We start from the raw sequence: 18,690 nt of genomic DNA, 5'->3' as shown, positions 1-18,690 counted from the left end.
AAAAGGACGAGACAATCTATCAGAGGGCCTAACAGAAGCAACGTTTGGCTTACTCCTATTTGCAAACAGCGAGCACCCAGGGGCATCAAAACACGTTTTTCAAAACTATTCAAATTTGTACCATCAAAGTTCCCTGAGATGCTGTCATTCCAACGGCCAAAGAATAGTGCTCTAAGAGAAGCATAACAAGCAGTTGTCAAAGGTAAAGGATGAATGTACCAACCTAGCCCCTAATCCCCATGTTGCGGTAAATGCGAGCAGATCCAGCAGTTGGTTCTATTAAAAATTGCATGAGTGGCATTCATTATTAACAAAAGAGTATTATTCTGATAGTTCCGTCTATGCGTAGAATCTTTAGGCGACAAGGTGTGCAATTGCACGGAAGGAGTGGGCATAACAGATACATTTTCAACAGGTAAAAAGTCCTCTAGCGGATATGCTTCCTCCAGGTACCATAACCCAAAACCAATAGTTACTAAAAACCCAGTTATTATTAAAAAAAGACAACAATACATTTTCAGGGTCCCCTTACACGCTTGATCATTGTCTCTGCTAGTCACATATTTATCTACAAGTTCAGTGCGAGCGGTAGCAGGTGCAGGCATCGTAGTCTTCAATCGAAGAACACCAATTGTTTGTTTGCTGGTGAATCCAGTTGCGTGTCTTCTTAATGTCTTTCCCACAACCCTTAGCCAACAGAATCCTTTTGTACAGTTGTGCCAAAAGGCAAGCCCTCAAATGATTTCCTCAATCGCACAGTCAAACCATGCCGTATGTCTATCTTCTTGGACGTAAATTATATTTCACAATTTCCGGTGCTGAAGGATCAGAAAACAATATGTCGTCACTTCCCAATGGAGGTGGCGAGTGAACGGAAATGGGATCAGAAAATGGATGATCCGGAAGTACCACTGTTGGAGAGTGCGGAGAACAGATGGCCATTTTGTCTGGCCTTACGAACTCTGGAATGGTCTCCGATACTCTCTTGTCGGTTGTTGCTGTTTCGGGCACGTTGGTTACAGCATTGGAAAGGGATTCTGTATCTTCTGGATCATATGTCACGGGCTGCGGGATCCGTTTTCTGTGTGTTGCATGTATCCAGTTCTTCCACCCTGCTACCCGCACCGCAGTCTGGGTGACTAGCAGGACCTGGTAGGGACCCTGCAAAAACAAAGGAGTGATGGCTGGAAGGTTTAGACTGAATCTTAACCACTGGCATTGCTCGGGGCAACCCCCCAGACCATCGTTCTTCGCCTGCCAAGCCATTACAGAAGGGGAAAGACCACATGCAAATCAGGCATGGCCCCTCCCCAAAAGGGGCTGTCCAGCGCAAACTGTTAGGTCACATCCCTTCTGCACGAGACCACAAGCATCCCCAAACATGTTTCGCCCTTTTTGGGGCTCATCAGTGAGGAGTAGCTTGGGTCTCTTGGCCCAGCAGGCATGGGACCCACGTCTGCGCATACCCGTCCCACTCGGGGTGACAAAGCAAAAACAAAGGGGTGATGGCTGGAAGGTTTAGACTGAATCTTAACCACTGGCATTGCTCGGGGCAACCCTCTAGACCACGTTCTTCACCTGCCAAGCCATTACAGAAGGGGAAAGACCATATGCAAATCAGGCATGGCCCCACCCCAAAAGGGGCAGTCCAGCCCAAACTGTTAGGTCACATCCCTTCTGCACAAGACCACAAGCATCCCCAAACATGTTTCGCCCTTGTTGGGGCTCATCAGTGAGGAGTAGCTTGGGTCTCTAGGCCCAGCAGGCATGGGACCCACGTCTGGGCATACCCGTCCCACTCGGGGTGACAAAGCAAAAACAAAGGGGTGATGGCTGGAAGGTTTAGACTGAATCTTAACCACTGGCATTGGTTGGGTGCAACCCTCCAGACCATCGTTCTCGCCTGCCAAGCCATTACAGAAGGGGAAAGACCATATGCAAATCAGGCATGGCCCCACCCCAAAAGGGGCAGTCCAGCCCGAACTGTTAGGTCACATCCCTTCTGCACGAGACCACAAGCATCCCCAAACATGTTTCGCCCTTGTTGGGGCTCATCAGTGAGGAGTAGCTTGGGTCTCTAGGCCCAGCAGGCATGGGACCCACGTCTGGGCATACCCGTCCCACTCGGGGTGATAAAGCAAAAACAAAGGGGTGATGGCTGGAAGGTTTAGACTGAATCTTAACCACTGGCATTGCTCGGGGCAACCCTCCAGACCATCGTTCTTCGCCTGCCAAGCCATTACAGAAGGGGAAAGACCATATGCAAATCAGGCATGGCCCCACCCCAAAAGGGGCAGTCCAGCCCGAACTGTTAGGTCACATCCCTTCTGCATGAGACCACAAGCATCCCCAAACATGTTTCGCCCTTGTTGGGGCTCATCACTGAGGAGTAGCTTGGGTCTCTAGGCCCAGCAGGCATGGGACCCACGTCTGGGCATACCCGTCCCACTCGGGGTGACAAAGCAAAAACAAAGGGGTGATGGCTGGAAGGTTTAGACTGAATCTTAACCACCGGCATTGCTCGGGGCAACCCTCCAGACCATCGTTCTTCGCCTGCCAAGCCATTACAGAAGGTGAAGGACCATATGCAAATCAGGCATGGCCCCACCCCAAAAGGGGCAGTCCAGCCCTAACTGTTAGGTCACATCTCTTCTGCACGAGACCACAAGCATCCCCAAACATGTTTCACCCTTGTTGGGGCTCATCAGTGAGGAGTAGCTTGGGTCTCTAGGCGCAGCAGGCATGGGACCCACGTCTGGGCATACCCGTCCCACTCGGGGTGACAAAGCAAAAACAAAGGGGTGATGGCTGGAAGGTTTAGACTGAATCTTAACCACTGGCATTGCACGGGGCAACCCTCCAGACCATCGTTCTTCGCCTGCCAAGCCATTACAGAAGGGGAAAGACCATATGTAAATCAGGCATGGCCCCACCCCAAAAGGGGCAGTCCAGCCCGAACTGTTAGGTCACATCCCTTCTGCACGAGACCACAAGCATCCCCAAACATCCCCGAGGTGAAAGGCAAGACGACCTTTTGAAAACTTTCGTGAGGATCCAATCTTCTGGTCATAGACTGTGACCGGGACCCTCGTACCGTACAGGTAATGCCTCTCGCACCTGGTGATAAATTGAGAATTGATTTTTAGTCAACTAGTTACAGTAATCTGAAAGAAGCACATTCTCTATATCCCGCAATGATTGACTCTTTGGCATACCCCAAATATTAGCAGGCCTCCCCATTACCACCTCAAAGGGAGAGAGCCCAGTCTTAGTTTGAGGGGTTGTTCTCATCGACAGCAACACGATCGGTAAGGCGTCCGGCCATTTTGACTTGGTGCCAGCACACGTCTTAGCGAGCTTGTTCTTTATAATGCCGTTGTGCCTTTCCACTAATCCGGCACTTTGGGCATGTCTGGCCGAATAGAACCATTTATCAATCTGCAATCCTTCACATATTTGTAGGATTACGGCAGCGATAAAGTGTGACCCATTATCCGACCAGATGACTCTCGGCAGCCCTAACCTAGGAAAGAACTCTTTCAACAGAGTCTTTGCCGTGGTTATGGCCGTTGCATCTCTAACAGGGAAGGCCTCATCCCACTTGCTAAATGCACAAATGACAACCAATACGTATTTAAGATTGTTACAACGTTCCATCTCAATAAAATCAAAGTGGATGACCACAAACAGAACAGAAGGTGGAGCGAAACTTACTCTAGGAGTCGAGGTACCTTTTCCTACATTGTGCTGCAAGCAGACCATGCACCCTTGGAACATTTAATCATTGGCCCATACACTATCTAACATATTAGTCAATTTACGCGCACAGACATGGGTCGGACCATGAGCCATAATGACCATCATTGTAATGTAGGCGTCAGGGAGTAACCATTTTCCTTCAACATTGTCCACCCAACACCCATCACCATCCAATCTCCCTGCACCCTCGACCCATTTCTTGGTCTCCTCTGCAGTAGCATCTGCTTGAATGTCTTTTACAGAATCAATACTTTCACCAAAAGTACAAACATTTACAGTTTCCCTTACAGCATACATTTCTGAACTAAAATCAGTAGTAGTTTGTTTAGCTATCTGATCAGCGAAAGCATTCCCTTATCCTATATCATCTGTAACCTTTTGATGTGCTGTACATTTTACAATGGCTAACTGAACAGGGAGCGCGAGTGCTGAAAGTAACCACACTATTAAAGTGCTGTGCTGTATTTTTGTGTCATGTGAGGTCAAGAAACCTCGTTTTTTCCAAAGCCTACCGAAGTTGTGAACTACCCCAAAGGCATACTGACTGTCGGTATATATATTTACTGTAAGCCCTTCAGAAAGTTCACAAGCTCGAGTTAATGCTATAATTTCTGCGGCCTGCGTGGAATTATGCATAATTCTTTTGGTTTCCACAATCGTGCTTAAGGTAGTGACGGCATAAGCAGCCGTGGATGTACCATTCGGAAGTTTGAAACAAGAGCCATCACAAAATAGCTCTCCTTGTGCACTATTCAAAGGAGTGTCTTTCAAATCGATTCTACCTTTAATCTCTTGTTCTGTAGTGTAAAGGCAATCGTGTGACGTTTCGTCACCATTAACAGTATCTTGCGGGACAGGAAAAAGTTCAGCCGGATTTAATATACAACACCTCTGAATTTGAATGTGGGGAGCAAACAAGATCAATTTGTATCGTGTCAATCGTGCGGAAGTAGGGTGTTGCGTTTGAGTTCTATTTAATAAAATATCTACAGAGTGAGGTACCATTAGGGTTAACGCATGACCCAGGACCATTCCCTCTCTCTGTTTTACAGATGCAGCAGCGACAGCTCTCAAACATCTCAGCAAAGCGCATGCAACAGGATCAAGGACGGATAGGAAATAGCCGCACGGTCTATTCTTCCCTCCATGTTCCTGCGTTAACACAGCCAAAGCACATCCGTCACGTTCATGCACATACAACACAAAGGCCTTTTCATAATTTGGAGTTCCTAAAACCGGTGCCGAACACAGCGCGGTTTTGAGCAAATCAAATGCTGTCTGGTGTTCCAAAGTCCATGGCAATGGCAAAGAAATGCCCTTCTTTGTCAAAGCCAGCATTGGTTTAATCGTTAACGAAAAGTTAGGGATCCACAATCTACAGTAAGAAGCCATACCTATCAGGGCTCTAACTTCCTTCTGCGTATTTGGGACAGACATGCCAGAAATAGTTTTCATTCAATTAGGTGTCATCCTTCTTCCCTCCTTTGACAGGAGATAGCCTAAATAGGCAACCTCCTGACAACAATATTGGAATTTTTTGAGTGAAGCTTTGTGGCCATGTTTTGCCAGATGACAAAGGAACAACATGGTGCCTTCTTTACAGGTACTTTCAGAATCAGCAGCCAAGAGGAGATCATCTACATACTGTAGTAGCGTGCAAGTAGTAGGCAACTTGAGAGTATCGAGTTGCTCTTTCAATGCTCTACTATAAATACTGGGACTCTCAGTGTACCCTTGTGGTGCACGAGTGAATGTGAACGAGCGTCCACCTAGGGTAAACGCGAACAAATACCTACTATCCTTGTGCATAGGAATACTGAAAAACGCATTTTTGAGGTCAACAACGCTAAAGTGAGTGGCAGAATTCGGAATCATAGTTAGTATCGTTGTAACATCAGGTAAATTGGGAAATTGAGGAGCCACAATTTTGTTAATAGCACGCAAATCAATTATAAACCGAAAAGGAATCGCATTATCACCTTTTTTATATACTTGCAAAATTGGGCTGTTACACAAACTACCTGTAATTTCCTCAATTACTCCACGATGTACAAAAACAGAAACTATACATTTCAAAGCCTGTTCGCCTTCAACTGAGATCTTATATTGTGGGATGCGAGGCAATTTTACTCCATGCTTCATAATAATTTTAACAGGTTCAATTTGAAGAATGCCCACATCATTATCATCAATTGCCCATAAGCATTCCGGAATGTTGCTGAATTCTTGCGGTAAAGGTCGAGTCAAAAAATGAGAGGTGAGTGATTGCTGAGGTGAAATTGTTAACCGAACTCCGTCCGAGGAGCAATATATTACTGCATTCAAATCCTTCAGCAAATTTAACCTCAGCAAATTCTCCCCACAGTTTGTAGTAAGTAGAAATGGACACTGCTCTGTGAAGGGACCCAGTGTTATCGGTACCGGCAAAGAGACTTGACAAACTACAGGTGTGCCTGAAAACCCTACGGAGATGTTGGATTGCCCTGACAGGGGAATGTTTGGAACCCGCGAATGGTCAATGGAACACTTTTGTGCTCCCGTGTCTACTAAAAATAAATGCTTCCTATTCCCACCGCCATCTCAATGTAGGGACCTTTCTAATGAAATGGGAATAGGCGTTGGTTCCAAATCCTGCTTTGGGCAATCCTAACGAAACAGAATGTCGTCAAAAGGAAGCTCTTCAGAGAGGTACGCGGCAGAAGCATGATCAAAAATGTTTCTATTATCCACACTCGAAACTTGTTTATCCTATGAAGAAGGTTGCTGTGATTCTGGCGCAAACTGACCTCTGCCAGGGCCCCCTGCACCTGGGCAACCTCTGGATCGTCTACTCATGTTCCCAAATGACCTTTGCTGCAAGGTCGGACATTGTGCGCGCCATTGACTTTCCTGTCGACAATAGGCACACTGGTTAATGGTTACCAGCGCCAGGGGCGTAATTCTCTATGGAACGTATCGACCCCTAAATTGATTACCCTCTCTAGGGTTTCTAGCTATCTGTTGCAATAGTACTTTTGTTTTAAGGTCACCCTTTCTTTTCTCAAGTTTTTCCTTTTCATTATTCACACGATTTTCATAGTACTGAGCCATGTGCAGTACTTCAGATTGAGACTTCGCCTGCCAAGCGCTTTCGGAGGACATAATCTGTAACTGGATGTCAGGCAGCAATCCACGTACAAATTTGTCGACAAAACAGCCTTTTCACTGACTCTGTGCCTCAGTCTTGTCCATTGAAATCTGAAAATACCTGTTCGAACTGATTGAAGAACTCGGTAGCACCCTCAGACTTTCCTTGGACACAGGCCATAAGCTTGTCCCAAATGATTCTTTTTTCAGGAACTATAGTTTTTAATTTTACAATAATCCTATCAGGCAAAGTTAATATCACTTGAGGCGGTCTCTCGCTAGCTGGTCTTTCTCTGTCGAGGCTAACCATGTTATCCCATGTATCTCCTAACCCAGGTACATCATCTGCAGTCCTAATCTGTTTCCACAAATCAAATGGCAGGAGTACGGGAAATAATAAATCAATATCACTTAAGGTGAATACTGATGATTGTAAGACCGACTCTATTCTTTAATGAACCCCGTCAGATTCTTTCTTATATCAGGAATAGATTGCTTCATGGTGTTCACTTCCTGTCTCGAGAACGGGACATGAACAAACTGCGATACATAATGTGCAGGAATGTCCACAGCGACCATACCTCATGCAGCATTGTCCGCAATCTCAACTTTTGGGACAAATGTCAGAGGGACCTCTCTCATAGGCAACTGAGAAGTAGGTTGCTCCGAACGCTTACTAAGCAACAGAGCCAAATGAAGAGCTAAGGCAGTCGAAGAGGTGTCAATCGAAAAGGCTCTCTTATAAACACTCAACAAGTCTGTGGGACAACAAATCTTTCTTTTTACACACTCATTCTGCAGGTATTCTACCATAACCTGTATCACTTTCTTTTGCATTTCTAACGTATACTGACCATACGTGTCATATACTTCATCTGGAGTTATCGACATATCCGAAATCCATCTTATTGCATCCTTTGTACAAATTTGTGCTTCCTCACCTATCAATTCATGGCAAGGAGAAAACCGTTTCTGTAAGAACATAGTACCTAAACTATCACCATCTGCTTCTTCATTCTGTAACTCTTCCAACTCCTTCCTATACACAAAAATCCTGTTGACATGCTCATATACTTTCTCTGCAGTATCTCTAGACAACACTAAGGTGTTCAAATCCCGTAACCCTTGTGGGAGATCTACATTGTTTAATCTATTCCACATTATGTTCAAATGAATTCCTAACCCTTCAATAAAATTTAAAAATACAATGTTTAGCCCAAGCAATTAATTAATTCTTTTTATCTGGGGACACAGTATTACAAGTCACAACCCTTGATCCCATTCCCTGGTCTACTACAAGCGATGCAGAATAACTTGGAAGAGGAAGAGAAGGCACATTCTGAATGTCAATAGGTGGAAGCAAGGGGGCAGGCAAAGGAGCAACGGCTGGAAGAACAGCAGGAAGAACAATAGGAAGGACCGGAGGAACTATAGGAGAAGGAATAATGACAGGAAGGGGCAAAGCCCCAGGAGGAGGGACGCACGGGGGTGGAGCAGAGGGATTGGGCCTTAGTTCATACAAAAGTTTATTGCTCAATTCATCGGACATATGAAAATCTTTTGAAGGGTACATTTTCTGAATACCTAATTGAAACGCTCTGTCCATGTTCCTAACTGATTCCAATTGTTTATTTTGATCAAATAACAGCGCCTTTTCGGCATTCGTCATATGTCGACGCATATATTTCTCTCTACTTTTTTGTTGCTGCAAAGCTTCTGTTTTCCAACTGTACAATGCGTCAAATGCTGCAGGTCTAGCCTTTTTCTTTACCAATACAGACTCTAGATATTCTATACGAGGGATTTCAAAGCTACCTTTGGTTGGCCACCGAAGATTAGAGTTATGTCTGGTCTGTCTGTGCCAAATATCATTAAATGCTATACTACCAAAGCCTTTCTTACAGTACATAGTACATGCCGGCGACACCTCCTGTGGTGCGGGATGGCTATCTTCCAAAGATTGTCTGTCACTGCGGAATAGTGCCCTGAAGCAGGCAGACAATTTCCCAGGCATATCAAAATTCTGGTGTTACCTGGTCAAATAATTGTGCTTGCGAGTACAATGCGCCAAATTCAAATTGTCAGGCTTAAATTCAGAATCGGGTCACAATTCACCTGACCAAAGGACTGGGAGGCCCGATCAGGTTACTAAGAACAATTCTAAGGACCCACGTGTCTGGTGATTTCAGCAAATTTACCCACCTCGATATATGGACCCTCATCAAGACGTCATCTCGGGCTACAGCTCACCGTTCAGGGATCGGATCGTGCTGTTCTGTCGAGGAATTCACTTCTCGTCCAGAGGGGCCATTTTTGTTGGCACCGTCCGTTCCCGGTCCGATAGCCGAGCCAACCTTCAACGAGACAAAGTCGATCTTGAGGGTCCCTATTTGGGCGCCATCTGTGGAATCAGAAAATACAATATTAAGGCTTTTACACCATGCAAAGAGAAATACACCAACACGGGCTTGTAAAGATTCCCAGAATCTTTATTGCAATACTGAACAGTTTACGAAACAAAGTACACAAATAGCTATTTGGCCGTCAGTACTTCACAGAGACCACCAGAAGGTTCAATGTGAGCAGTGAACAGGAATAGCTAGCTGGACATCAGCATATTTATACAGTTTCCTCATAATGATGTCCAGCCTCCTACAAGTTAATCATGTACTGGGCTAGGGTTCGCGCCAGGTTCATTCCTAATTTACATAACTCGTGCATGCGGTTTATTTCTTAATACATTTACTAACAAGCACTATTATTCTGTGGGTTTAACTTTACGCTCTTTACACATTTGTTTCAATGCAGGTCAAACAGATGTTTCGCATGTCGTGTTTAAATAGCGTTACTGTTCATATATACTTGTAGGTTAACATCGCTGATTCAAGTAATCCCCTGATCCCGAGGTCAACAAAGGACAAGGTCTACATGACCCTAACATGTAGCCTGCAGGCCCGTTGGACATTAACTCGCCGACAGATGTTGAAGAGGTTAAGTAAGAACAAGAGAACACAGGTCGGCCATTTTAGGCCACAGGGTGACTTTGCACGACTAACTAAAATGGCGGCTTTAACCTAAAATGGAGGCTCGATTAACTTAAGGTTACGACCTTGTGATGCGGATTTCCCCGCAGAGCGACTGGGCATAGGCCAACATATACAATGAGGACGAAACAATATTATATCAGTTTTAACATTATGATGTGGCGATAATTGTGCTTTCTTGTATCAGCGCTGATTCCGACAGCTGTAATTCCATTGGCTGTTATACTGTCAGCAATATATGTGCCGACTCATGATCCAGCAGAGAGGTAATTGCAGCGGATAATCAGTACAGCCACTTTTAAAGCTTACCTTTGTGATCATGATGAGGCCCATTGTCTGCAAACCATAACATACTTGCAATATAACTTGTGAAGGACAAGACCTTGTATAAAAGATAAGAATGTGTAATTTGTATAGTGCTTATGCCTAAGCGCTTTACATAGAATATATATTGTACTTGTCATTTATGCAGCACCCATTACCATTATTATAGTCTCAATGCACTGTTAGTGGGCCGAAGTCCAGAGTGTTGGAGGTCATGGAGTAAAATTATCAAGCATGTGCGCATCAGGTTGGGTGATACATACAAACATTATCACCAAACCTTAGTTGGTACTCATTCATCAATCACCGTAGGATGAAAGGCTGTGTTGGCCTTGCCAGGATTCAAACCTGCGCATCCCTCACAGATCGCAGCAGCAAGTGCTAAACCTGTTGAGCTACCTTACTGGCTAAGTGTTCACATTGCAGAGTTAGGATGAAGTTGGGGATGATAAGATCACAAGAAGGGTGACCTATACAGCTAATGAGAAGATGCCAGCATTACCTGATCAATGTAGAGTTTGCACTGCCTGGCCCGACCGTCTGTTAACCGTGAGCATGTACTTGGAATGTCTGTATATGCCTGTATGGGAATTTATGTTGTGGAAACCCAGCTATGAAGGAATAGAGCAGTGTTCACTGGGGAGGATGGGGCATGGTTTGATTCAAGAATGTGAAGGAAGGGGGGAGTTTAGGGGTCCTTCATTCATAGGGAGGGAGAGGGTCTGGTTGAGGTGGTCATCGATGACAGACACGGTTCACTGTCTTCTTCTTCAATAACATACACATGAATAGAGGGGGGAGTGTGCAGTGTTTCAACACCTCCTTAGCAACGTCTGCTCTCTGCCGCTCATTTGGATTGATATACGCCAGAGAGACGAATAGGTTTTAAATCCACCTTCTCATTTGTCAAAAGATGAAAGACAATGTTGAATTCCTCCCTTTATGTCTCTGCTACGCAACCGATTTTCATGTCACCGACATTTTATGTAGCTATTGTTCTTTTATTTGACCGGAAGACTGATAAGATCTATTTCTTCTGTGGGACAGGAACGTGATTGACATCGCCCTATGGAAGACCATGGTGCTCGCTCACATCTTTTGAATGTAGCGTCTTCTTTTTTTGTTTTTCTCTTGAATTTTCCTTGTTCCCTTGTTCTTTTGGTGCATGCAATTAAGTCCTTAAACATTGATGTGCTGTTTCGTTAGGGCTCATCAAATAGTCAATTAGCAAGAGATCAAATTGCTGCTGAGAATTCCACCGTCCGCTGTGTATGTAGAGGTGAGGGGGATTCTCAGTTTATGGACGGAGTGTATGGAATAGATTGCCCTTGGAAAGGGAGACTCCATTGAGTCTGTTTCGAAAAAGCGTCAAAGACCTACCTACTGAGATGAACCCAGTTGGGAGTTCTGGTTTGTTGACATTGCTGGTTTTCTGATTGTTACTCGTTATTTGTATTTTGTTTCTCCTGTTTATCTCGAAGAACTTTTGTGGCTCCATCTTCGCCCAAACACGATTAGATTCGTCAGGTGTGGGGTAAAAATAAATCTAAATCAAATATATTCAAGAAATGTCTGTCAGCGGTCACTTTTATCTTTCCCCTATACTTGTTGTAACCCGTTGAGCCCGTTCGGCAAGTCAATGTAGACTGTCCCGTCTAAGTAAGACGAAAGGAAACCCCAGTCCTGCTCCAGGGTAGACATAGCGATTGAGAAGGTGACTGCATACATCAATGCTAGAAATATCCAGGAACTTCTCCACTCAAAAAGAATTCCACAGCTGCTTGTGTACAGGGTGTTATATGAGTATTTTATTTATCTGGCACAGCCCCAGAGATTTGGATAATAATAGTAATAATAATAATAATAATTTTCTTATATTGTGATACACAACCATAGATCTCAGAGCGCAAACAATCTCTATATGTGAAATGTTGGGGAAATGTTGATGGCAACGGGAACACTCTCATATGTCTGCAGAAAATAATCACAGTTTTCTTAACCTTTGACTGCTTAACCACCAAAGGGGCCTAGACTTTTAAGGCCCTAAACATAATATTGTCATGTAGAGTGACATCCGCTTAAGGGTATACAGATTGCCTCCGACTGGGATCCAATATGTTTTGTACACATGCATCATAAGGGCAACAGGGGACTTTGTTTGCATGTTTATATGTACGCCAAGGGCAGTCAAAAGGCTAATGTGTGCTTTTCTATGAGATATCCCTGCCAATGGATAGAGATGGTAAAGGATGAGGCATTAACTAATTTTAAGGAATGTTTTTAATATTAGATGATGTCCAAGTGTGCCCAGCCAGGTTACAACTTCCAAGAACGTCCTGCCCATCACAAAATGGCAGATTCCAATAAAGCACTGCCCATGGGGCTGGAGAAGACCAATTCACTTGAAAGGAAAGCGTGGTGCTTGGCTGCCTCGGCCCATGTTCCACCATACTTTCTGGGGTACTTGCATCTCAAGACATTTCAAGTGTCTCCCGATTAGGCTAATCCTCGGCAGTGCAATTTCAGCAAAACAGTTAAAGAAATACTTGAAAATTAAAACATCAATTCCAATTTGCTTTCAACATGTTGTTGTCGCATATCTGTGGCATCCACCAAAATGTGTGATGTTAGGATGTTCTCTCTCTCTCTCTCTCTCTCTCTCTCCCTCTCTCTCTCTCTCTCTCTCTCTTTCTCTCTCTCTCTCTCTATCTCTCTCTCTTTTTCCCAGGTCACAATCAGTAATTAAATGCCATCCACTAAAACGTTTTGCTCTTTGTCCTCAGGGAAAGCTCCCCACTTCCTTCGACTTCAGAACGTGGAAGTGAACGTGGGTCAAAATGCCACCTTCCAGTGCATCGCTGGCGGCAAATGGTCTCAACACGACAAACTATGGGTGCAGGTAAAACAACACACTCTCATCTCTGTCCGTCTTGCTTAAAGTTCATTTGTTCTTTACTCTACACACACAGAGATACTGGTCTTATAAGAATCGCAGCACTCATGCAATCCTTTGCTCTGCAATACTGTTGAGTTGATTCACTATGAGATTTTGCACACATATTTCAGGCATTTCTTAAGGCTGACTGATTTTTCCAATATAACTTTCTTATGACTTTCAGAGTAATGACTCCATCTGGAAGCAGGAAATGTTCTGTGTTATGTAATATTGCTGATGGCAGTCACAACCCTTCTCAACACTACCTTATGGCCTTTCCACATAGGACCATCGCCAGATAATCCACAGAGATCAGTTGCTACTCTCTCTCTCTCTCCAGCACAGCCCAAACATCAAGATGACCAATGTTATTGAACCAACAAAACCCCTTTTACACTCCAGACCCTTAGTCATCACTGTCATGTCATAAATTCAACCATTAAACGTGGCATTAAACGTGGCACTTATCTTGCATCAAAACATCCTGTTAGTGGATGGATATCACTGTAAGTAAGAAGGAAAACTGACACAGGCTGTCCTTAGACATTCCTGACACCTCTTGCAGCGAGTCACCATTCAAAACTGACCTCCAAATCTCCATCAATATGGAGAACTTTGGAGGATTCACAATCTTTGTAATGATGTCAGGTGCTTAAATATTCCATTCTGGCCATAGACATCCATGCTATTGACAAAGTGATGCTTGAATGACCCCAAGATAACCTGTCTTCATTTGACCACCTCTTTATAAAGTCAAAGAATCTAGACACCAGCAGAGATGTCAATCATTCCTCTGCTTCAATCCAAGGACTCTCTATTACATCTTCCTGACAGAGCACAGTATGGCCAATGCCCTGTCATGGATCATAATTGCCGCCTCCATCAGTGGTTAGTCCACGGGTAAGTAAACACCAAAACCAGCACCTCAACTATTCCAACCATTGACTTTAAGATCAAACACTTCCTTTTCTGGTCTAAGACTGTTGTAACAAGGACTGACCTCCATATTACCACTGGTACACCAACACAGATCCCAGCTAAGAAACCTGAGACTCAGTTACCTGAAACCTCCCTTTTCAATTGTCTGTATTCTAACCAACCCCTATTGGCTACAGGAAGAGGCCTGTTCTAAGCAACAGCTACCAAAATGTCCACCTCCATCTCCTCCCCAAGTGCCCATAGGGTCTCAAGTACACTGATCACAGTAAGTCCCCAGGCACGATTTAAAACCAAAGTTTCTGTATCAAACAAGACCCCCACCCTAAGGCAAGTTGTGCAACCCACTCATCAGCAATGGAAAATGTTGTCTTTAAAGTTCATACAAACCTGATCCAAAATCCACCACTTGATTCTCCTTGCCAAACACCACATTTCAAGGCATCAAAAGTGCACAGAGAATGAGTGGAGTAGCCTTACATTATATGAAGCACTGTCTTCTGCATGTACAGGATGGCCACTCTTATGGCCATTTCAGTATCTGCTTATGAAATACTTCATCATCACAACCCCTTGTAAGGTGAACATTAGTGTCCATCTCCAAATAAATGCTACTCCTCATTTGCTACAGTCCTTCTGGACCTCACCCAACACCTACACTTAATCTCAAAGTGGGGTGTCATCATGTGTGACCTAAACACATAGGCTGACAATCTCTTTAGCCCATGTATCTATAGAGTCATCTATGGCACTCTGGACTACTTTTTATTTAGATTTAAAAAACAAAAACATTTATGCATTTAAAATTCCCTTACCTCACTCATTTTTCTTTGGAGTCTATTCGGTCTGAGGTGTACACGGTCTGTATCATCCGCATACGATAAGATGGCTCCATGGACACCACCCACTTTTTGGTAAAGTGTTGGCAAAATGAACAATACACATTCAGCTATCCATGGAGGTGTGACATCGAAAGATTAAACAAAACAGAGGCCCAGATACAGTCTTGGCTTGAACATTTTGATTTACCATCATATTTGTAATGAAGCCTTAGCTCTAGATCTTGTTGTGCAATATCCCTAGGCACGTGGGTTTGTTGACGACCTGGATTGCATCTTCCCCTAAACTTTTGTTTAAGAGCATGCATGATCTTTCCGCACTTGTACAAGGTTTTACACAAAGACACACCTATATGTGAGATTAGGTGGAATTTTCCAAAATGTGACTACCCATAAAACGCACAAATGACATTCCCAGAACTTTTGGAGCCATTTTGACTTTTACGGCACAATTGGAACATCTCATTCATTATGCCCCTATGCCTTAATTATATAGCGAATTAAAGTTTTCATTCTTTTAGTCATTATATAGCCTCCTTCCTTGAGGTTACCTTTTCATATGTATATTGTATTATATAATATTTCATTCATAGTGTTTAGATGTTCTCTTTTTTTTATAACTGGTGGATTTTTTTTATTTTACTTTAATGGAAACACTGTATTTTCTGAAAGAAAACTATCAACTTGATTGATTTTATCATACCATACAGCACCGCCACCTTAACTGCTTATGGACATCATGACAGATGCCAATAACAAAAATAGCAAGTGCGAGTCCAGAAAGCATTGAGAGGTTCAGCACAAACAATAAAAAAACGGTGTTCCACAGATTTGAGGAAGACCTTGAAATTGGAAATAATGTGATTCTCCAATGGTAGCACAGTCAACAGTGCTGGGACCTGGACTGAGAATGTCCACCCTTCTCGTCAATTGCATTGGACCGATTAGACTGCAAACACATATTGACTAGAGGAGTGCAGGCTCCAAATGTGAGCACAAGGGATGGTCTTATTGTCCCAATAGTCGGGATCAACGAATACAGACACTTGAGAGTCAGACACAACATCCTCAGAAATTATACTGGCAATCAGTAAAGGGAGCAGCAGATGTAGACACTTGGAAGTCAGGCACAAGCTATTTGAAGTGATCTGACATTCTAAGGGCAACCAATCAAGGTACTATAACGAATTTGAAACAAGTACTCTTTTTCTAAGACCTTGTACTGGTTGAACTACTGCATTCAGAGCATCCTGACATTGTTGTAATTAGTTGGCAGGAGGCTGGCATATAGTGTTTTACCATAGTCCAACTTAGAATAAGCCTGGCCTCCCACGTTAATGTGATTGTTCTATTTGTGGATGAATATTAGTGTAAGATATCACTGGAAGAGTTAGGAATAGGCACTTTTTTATTATTGTGTTATTTCACATGTATCGGTGTGTGAATAGTATAAAAATGACAACAGAGCCCAGTGTCCCTCATTAGATAAAGGAATTAATGAAAATGTATGCACACACTTACGGTCCCTATTGTAGACAGTGATTGAATCCAAGACAAAATTCCCTATGTTCACTCTCAGCCATTTATCAGATAATAATGAAAAAAAACACTCAAAGACTGGTTCAGTGATGTTGACACTGGTTGATAAAAAATGGAGGCAGAGATGGTCCACAATATTTAAAGCAGATGAAGGGTCCAACATCACCACAACCTATAAACAGCCGCCATCATCAAAATCTGGTACATCGTCCCATGCTAGAATTTGAAATGAAAGTTGCCAAATCCCCTACTTCCACACAAAACATCTCTAAGATTTGAAACACTGAGGGACGTCCAGTTGTTGGTCTTAAATTATTCAATAGCAAAGCAACTATAGCAAACTTTTGTAGATGGGGGAGAGGTTAGGAAGGACCGTTTCAGGGTGCACGCGACCTCCCCTATCAATTAGCATAAATGCATTAATTGAGTGATTACAGAGTGAACAATGTGGGCATGTTCATGTGTTTCCAGTGCCAGGAGAACATCTTCTGTGTGGCATGTAGGATGTAGTGAATCAAGGCAAGGATACTGTCTACTTAGGGCAATTCCTTATTGTTAAGATGGATTTCTGAACTCTGTCCTGGAGGGGCAGAGGTTCAGAAGGCCAGCCTAGTTTCTTGGAACAGGGTAACCTCTGGACAAGCCAGACCAAACAGGGTAGCGATCGTGGCCGTCAAGACTAGGTCTCAAGAGGGGTGCAGGTGACTTAAAGCCCGCAATGAGCACACAAAGTAAGGACACTTACAAATTACTCCCAACAGGCGTTATATTAAAAATATATACACATTTATTATAAGGCCTTTGTAACATTGACCGCAGCGAGAAATCACAATAAAACTCAAGTAAACCAACACATACCAAACCAATACAATATATATATACAAATACAAACGAGTCTGATGAGTTAGACGCACGAAATGTGTAGACGACCTAGATGGGGAGGAAAACAGGCAGTGCGAATAATAATTAGACCCAGTCCACCTTCAGAGGCACCTAACTAAAAGGAAGTCCAAGCCCTACGAAGAGTGGAGACTTGTGCTCAAAAGTACCTGCACACGCTGGTGCCAACGGCAAAAAGGGGAGTCTCTTCGAGGGAATCAGGCAGTTTAGTTCGATGAACAATTGAACATGAACAGAGCTCCGCGACTCCAGCGCAGCCTCCACTGTGGGCAGAAGCGCGAGAAACGCGCTTAAAACACCAAAAGGATCTCAAAAACACAAGAAACAATCGCTGCCTCCAATCCCGTCCGTGATTCACTTGCACCATTCATTTACAATCCAAAGAGAGTATCTAGGGCCTGTAGAAGACTAGAGACCCAAGAGAGCAGTAACTTAGCTTACAGTGCCCTCTTGTGCCATGTTGCGCGAAAGCTGCAACATGATAAAGAAACTACGGAAAACAACGTTTCCCGGTACTGACTGTCTTAAGGGCATGTCAGTTTCCCCGTAAGAATGGAGCGAAAGCCCAGAGGAATGCGGCAGAAGGCTGCACTTCTCTGGCAAAGTCTAGATCATGGTGAAAACAACAGCAACAAGTTTAGGGGTTGCCACATGGAAGGAAAATTACCCACAATTAAGACATCTTTCCTAACACTCGCCCCTCCCAGACTATGGACAGGGGGAACTAATCCATCCCTGGATGAGTCTCGTGTTCAGGTCGGTTAAACATTCTGGACAACCCATCAGCATTGCTATGTTAGACACCTGGCCTATGCTCAATAGTGAAGTCGAAGCCTTGTAGACTTATGGACCACCTAAGCAACTTTGGATTCTCTCCCTTCATGTTCATTAGCCAATTTAAGGACTTATGGTCAGTTTGCACAGTGAAGTGGGTCCCATAGAGGTAGGGCCTCAGCTTCCGTAGGGCCCACACAACAGAGAAACATTCTTTCTCCACTGTGGACCATCTGAGCTCTCTGTCCTTAAACTGGCGACTAATAAAACCAATAGGGTGTTCCTTACCCTTCTCATCTACTTGCGATAGTACAGCTCCTATCCCAGTGTCAGAGGCATCCGTCTGCACAATAAAAGGTCTTTGATAATCAGGGGCCCTAAGGACAGGGGCCTGGCACAAGGATTCTTTTAAGCCGTTGAAGGCCTTCTCACACTCGTCGGTCCAAGTTACCTTCTTGGGTTTCTTTGGAGTAGTGAGGGCAGTCAGAAGGGCAGCTATGGTGCTATAGTTTGC

The 18,690-nt window shown here is 43.9% G+C and overlaps 1 protein-coding gene across 19 annotated transcripts in view; it reads left to right on the top strand.

Annotated features, from left to right (window-relative positions):
* The window catches only part of PTPRT (protein tyrosine phosphatase receptor type T), a 2,174,878-nt gene that overhangs the window by 707,866 nt on the left and 1,448,322 nt on the right, over nt 1–18,690 (top strand). For all 19 annotated transcript variants that reach the window (XM_069652359.1, XM_069652348.1, XM_069652364.1 and 16 more), the window contains exon 5: nt 13,037–13,152. In XM_069652359.1, the coding sequence (XP_069508460.1) occupies nt 13,037–13,152 (116 nt within the window). The remainder of the gene's footprint in view (nt 1–13,036; nt 13,153–18,690) is intronic.

Source organism: Ambystoma mexicanum, chromosome 3p (genome assembly GCF_040938575.1).
Source record: "Ambystoma mexicanum isolate Mex_15411 chromosome 3p, UKY_AmexF1_1, whole genome shotgun sequence".
NCBI lineage: Eukaryota > Metazoa > Chordata > Amphibia > Caudata > Ambystomatidae > Ambystoma > Ambystoma mexicanum.
Note: the sequence above shows the minus strand (reverse complement) of the source record. Positions and strands in the feature narration are given on the sequence as shown.